This window comes from Nelumbo lutea, chromosome 5 (assembly GCF_056320005.1).
Source record: "Nelumbo lutea isolate HS-2025 chromosome 5, American lotus-T2T, whole genome shotgun sequence".
Taxonomy (NCBI): Eukaryota; Viridiplantae; Streptophyta; class Magnoliopsida; order Proteales; family Nelumbonaceae; genus Nelumbo; species Nelumbo lutea.
The window spans coordinates 15,981,731-15,986,758 of NC_142688.1; the positions used below are offsets into that span (position 1 = coordinate 15,981,731).

At 38.4% G+C, this 5,028-nt stretch overlaps 1 protein-coding gene across 2 annotated transcripts; it reads right to left on the reverse strand.

The window, feature by feature from the left end:
- Positions 1 to 1,366: 1,366 nt before the first annotated feature.
- On the reverse strand, positions 1,367 to 4,539 carry LOC148850587 (RNA-binding (RRM/RBD/RNP motifs) family protein). Of its 2 annotated transcripts, XR_016100002.1 has the most exons (5): positions 3,796 to 4,539; positions 3,582 to 3,680; positions 2,808 to 3,089; positions 2,457 to 2,658; positions 1,367 to 1,657 (listed from the first exon to the last, which is right to left on the reverse strand). XR_016100002.1 is itself a non-coding variant. In XM_088947924.1 (4 exons), the coding sequence occupies exons 1-4, from the start codon at positions 4,180 to 4,182 to the stop codon at positions 2,518 to 2,520; spliced, it is 909 nt and encodes a 302-aa protein (XP_088804050.1). In that variant the 5' UTR covers positions 4,183 to 4,366; the 3' UTR covers positions 2,209 to 2,517. The 2 variants fall into 2 exon arrangements, 1 of the variants encoding a protein (XP_088804050.1); XM_088947924.1 differs by lacking the exon at positions 1,367 to 1,657 and having other exon boundaries at positions 2,209 to 2,658; positions 3,796 to 4,366.
- Positions 4,540 to 5,028: the final 489 nt, after the last annotated feature.

A 5,028-nucleotide genomic window follows, 5' to 3' on the forward strand; every position in this document is an offset into this window, starting at 1 on the left:
TCTATTTTGATCTCCGTTCTTGACAAGTGAGGACTGAGGAGAGAGAATCCAGTGTAAAATGGGCCAATCCGAATTGCACCCCTGATTCCATTCTGACGACTCGCATGATGTAATTATTCACACGCACGACTCATGTTTCAACCACTGCTAGGTGTGATTGGAAAATGTTAAGCTTGTAAGTGTGAAAATGTGGGTTTGAGTCGTTGGAACTGTTTCCAGTCTATCAGGATTTGCTCGAACCCGATCCAGTCCGATGTGAGTCCATTACAAATGGACCGGGTCTAATCCAGTCCAATGAATATTTTGGATCATTCCAATTCAATGTCTGGACTGTCCAATTTATTTTAATTTAGATTAATTCTAATCCAAACCTGGTCCATTGACACTTGTATTCTTATTTTCTATCAATGGACCTGATATTGACTCAATGCAATCCAATCCAATATAAATTCATTACAAATGGATCAGGTCTAATCCAATCCAATAAATACTTTGGACCATCAAGTCTGAACAGGTTAAATTCAATATGTCTTGTTGGTCCGTCCAATTCATCCAAATTGATTTTGGTTTAGACAGGGCCCAATTCAAAACTGGTCCATTGACACCCCTACACATAGGCAAGATCAACATTGGAAAATAGGTTCTTATATTGGGATATACATGGCTATAGTGGAATTATAAGGTACACATGAATAAAAAGATGTCAATGGACCAGTTTTGGATTGGACCCTGTCCAAACCAAAATCAATTTGGATGGATTGGATGGACCAATAAGGCATACTAAATTGGACCAGTGCAGACATAATGGTCCAAAGTGTTTGTTGGATTGGATTGAACCTTGTCCATCAGTAATGAATTTATATTGGATTGGGTTGGATTGAGCTAATATCAGGTCCATTGATATAAGATAAGAATATAGGTGTCAATGGACCAGGTTTGGGTTAAAACCGATCTAAATTAAAACAAATTTGAACGTGTTGGATGGTCCAGATATTAAATTGGACCAGTCCAAAATGGTCTAACATACTCAATGGATTAGATTGGACATAATTCATTGGATTGGATTAGACATGGTCCATCCGTAATGAATTTATATTGCATTGGACTCACATTGGACTGGACCGGATTGAACCAAATCCAATACAATTGACACCCCGCATAAATATATTAGAGAAACTCCCAAAAATCCTACAAATGCATCAATGACATGCTTGAATGGCCATTAGATAATATACAAACACATACGAAACGCATATTAATAGTTCATGTGAAGTATGAATTATTGGAACACAGTTGTATGCGTATTTGTATTTGCACTCTTCCCAACTGAGCCTTGGGAATGATAGAAAATTAGAAGAATTAACAGTTTAATATAAAGCAATATAGATTCTATTAATACTTAAAAAATACTAATTTTAAAGTTGTCTAAAATTGGACTAAAAGTTATAAATTGAAACCTGTGCTATTTTAACATTACTATGGAGTGCGGTTTAGTGGCAAGAAGCTTACATTTCACATTTTACAGAAAGAACTCAAACCTGCTCCTCACATCACCCTCACAGCACGTTGCAGCTGTGCATTCGGAAAGCAGCTAGCCATTGAACGCAAGAAAATGCTGAAGGTTAGGTCTGTTACCGACTCCACACGTCCAAGACCCCTGATGACCAGAACCAACATTGGATAATGGTTCCTACTATAGAGTATATCCAACCAGAGGATGAATATATTTCATTTTCATGATTAGGAAATCCATAAAGTAGAACCACACAAGGAACAAATAGAAGAAGCAAATTGATGAGAAACTAAACAGATAATTGTGGGTTATGTAGAAAGATCTACAACTTTAATGTAATATTATGGTTATGTTTATTACTTATAAATACTTCCATCCATTCATAACGTTTCGTATTATTCTGGTAGACTTCTGTTAGCTGTAATATAGAACTCTGTAATTCAGTGATTCTGCACAGTATAACAATTATATGTCCAATTAAAAAGAAAAAGGAAGATATCTTCAATTTTTGATAAATAAACCTTGACTGTGAACCAGCACAAAAGCTAACTTGGATGATTCTTGTTCCTTCTCCTTTGAAGGTTCCCTGGCTAAAGATGGGAAAAGTAATTTTATCTCTTTACTGAAGGGGGACAAAATGCAATTGTTGTAGATTTTCTTGATCAAAATTTGTCATTCATCAAGAAAGGAAGGCATAGGAAAAGAGAGGGATACTTTTCAGTTCAAAAGAATATTGCATATCCAATACAGGTAAAATGACAACATTAGTAACAGATTAAAACTTTGGGCAACTCATATGCATTTATCAGTTGCCATATGCATTTATCAGTTTCCACAGATCCAAGATACAAGATTGACTTAAGTCCATAATCTAATTGTCTTAAAACGAACTGGAGGTTGTATAGCTTTTCTTATTGGAGGGTTGGAGCCGAAGTTGCTTTACCTGCGAAGAAAATAATAGTGAAGGAAGAGGAGTCTCATCTCCAAAATCCAAATGTGAATCTTCACATTTCATCAGAGTTGTATGACAGCTCCCCATCACCATTCACCTCATTTGACATTTCTTCAACTTGGTTGCCCACTTCTGATTGTCCTTTCAAATCTCTTTTATTAAGTGCCAAACGAACTGGTCTTCCCATCAATTTCTGCAGCAATACCAAATGAGAGAGAGAGAGAGAGAGAGAGAGAGAGAGAGAGAGAGAGAGAGAGAGTTCTCTAAGTGATTAATTATTCAGAACATACCCAATTCCCAAACTGTAAGTCCATCACATGTAATCCTAAGAATTAGATTTACCTTGCCACTGAAAGCAGAAATAGCTGCCTCTGCTTCCTCCGTGGAACTGAAGGAAACGAATCCATATCCAGTGGACTTTCTGGGGTTATTCTGAAATATTACTTCTGCCGAGACAACATTACCAGTTCCGGAACCAAAGAACTCTCTAAGGTCTCTAGACCTTACCCTCCAAGACAAATTCCCAACAAACACATTATGTTTTATCACGGGCTCCGGTCGCACAGAAGGTTTCTTCTTCAATGATTTGGCATAATTCACCTTTAAGACACGTCCCTGGAATTCCTATTAAACACCCGAAAATAAAATATATTCAACGAGAAGAGGGAAGGAAAATAAACAAATCAAACACAACAGAGATATAAAGACCTGAGGCTATGTTTGGTTTGAAGGAAAAAGTAGATAAACTGAAACATTCTGGAGCTACAAAGATAGTTATTAAATCGTTAGCACCACATAAAAACATTCCTCCTAGAGTAGCTGTTAATACGAAAAACAGAAACTCTGTTATAGCCATTTCTGTACGGATAGAGGAATACAGAGAGTTGAACATAGTAAAATAAGAAATTGAAAGATTTCGTTGAAATTGTTCGTTTGAAAATTTCCCGAAAAGCTAATCATAGGTTCTTCTCTCCATCGAAACAATAGGGGAAACCTTTACAAATTTCCCTACCTTTCCCTTCCTTTCCCTACGTTTCCCTTCAAACCAAACATAGTCTAAAGAAATGTGTCCATGACAACGTATCCGCCCCAATAACAATAAGTCAATAACCTTACCTGCGCTTCGAGATTAGTGAGAGCTGCAAGAGCCTCCTCCTCGGAACCCATGGTAACAAATGCCAATCCTCTGTTTCTGGTTTTGTTATGCATGGAGAGCTAAATATGACAATGAAACGACAGGAACCAAATTCAGGAAATAGAAGAAAGAAAGGGAAATAGAGTAAAATAAAAAAGGAGAAATACATTGTATAATTCATTTCCTGAACCTAACCTCGACGTCTTCAACTGTTCCATGCTTCTCGAACAGGTTGCGGATATCTTCAGAAGTGCAGGTCCAGGGTACGTTCTGCGCAATCAATCTCGTCCGGATAACACTTTCACCATCGGCTCCAGATACAGGGTTTTCTACCGTAACTGTAGAAGTTGATGCTAAAGAGGAACCTTGCCGTTCGGTTGCACACGAGATAAGATTTGTTCTCCTCCTCCCTGTTGTTGATGTTTTCGTTGTGTTGGGAAGAAAGTCTGGAACAGGTCCAGGAGAAATAGACGATGTCGAGAAGGAGAGCTTCGTTTGGAAAGGTATTTGCAGCGAGAGAGCTGTTCGGCAGTGTTGGTCACCCGACAGCGTCGACGGCAGCCAGGGAAGACGAAGTGCCATCGTCGAAGAAAGGTCTATTACTATCTTCTCGTTCTCGATTTGTTTAATTCTGACTTCTCACTTCTGAGCTGGTTTGTTCCCTCCCACTTGAACATTCGACAATAGCTCGAGTTCCCTTCACTCTTCGGACAGAGTATCTATCTATCTATCTTATTCTTACAATCTATCTGTTCTGTGGCTGGATAACGTATAGACCCTCTGTAGATTTTTATTTTGAAGGAAATATTCAATGCTCCACGGCTCTATGAAGCATCAAGGGATGCGGTATTTTTGCACCGTCCACATGTCAACTTAGGCTTATTAACATAATATTCGGAAAAATATCATGAAAATGCATTGCTTAAACTAATATGTTGTGATTTTGAATTTGGAACCTGGACATGTTTAATAATCAACTTGATGAGAGGTGGTATCATCCTTATTGAGCAAATATTAGTTTATAAACACCCCAACGCCGCTGTTGTCATGATAACAGTGGAATGGGTTTGGGTTTGGCGTTTGGGCCGACCAACTTATCCAGCAAGAAAATTAATGAGCTAAAACCAACCAGGCCATTCGCCTTCCTAGTTCCTACTTCCTACACATATGAGAGAAGATAACTGTTCATGAGAGCTTCTGTTTTTCAGCCAAATTAAAATGTCAACAAAATTAGGCCAATCTCGCTAGGCGGTGAAGAGTTCAAACAATTAAGCAATAATTCACAGTCAGTCGGAAAAGCAGATGCAATGGTCTTTCGGTCTTTCCCCACCGACTTGGCCAACCGTAGACCAGAGAGAATGGCTTGAGCTTGAGCTTCAGCAAAAAAGCTGGGAGCTAGCAGAGGTGTACGACAAATTCTGGATCTGC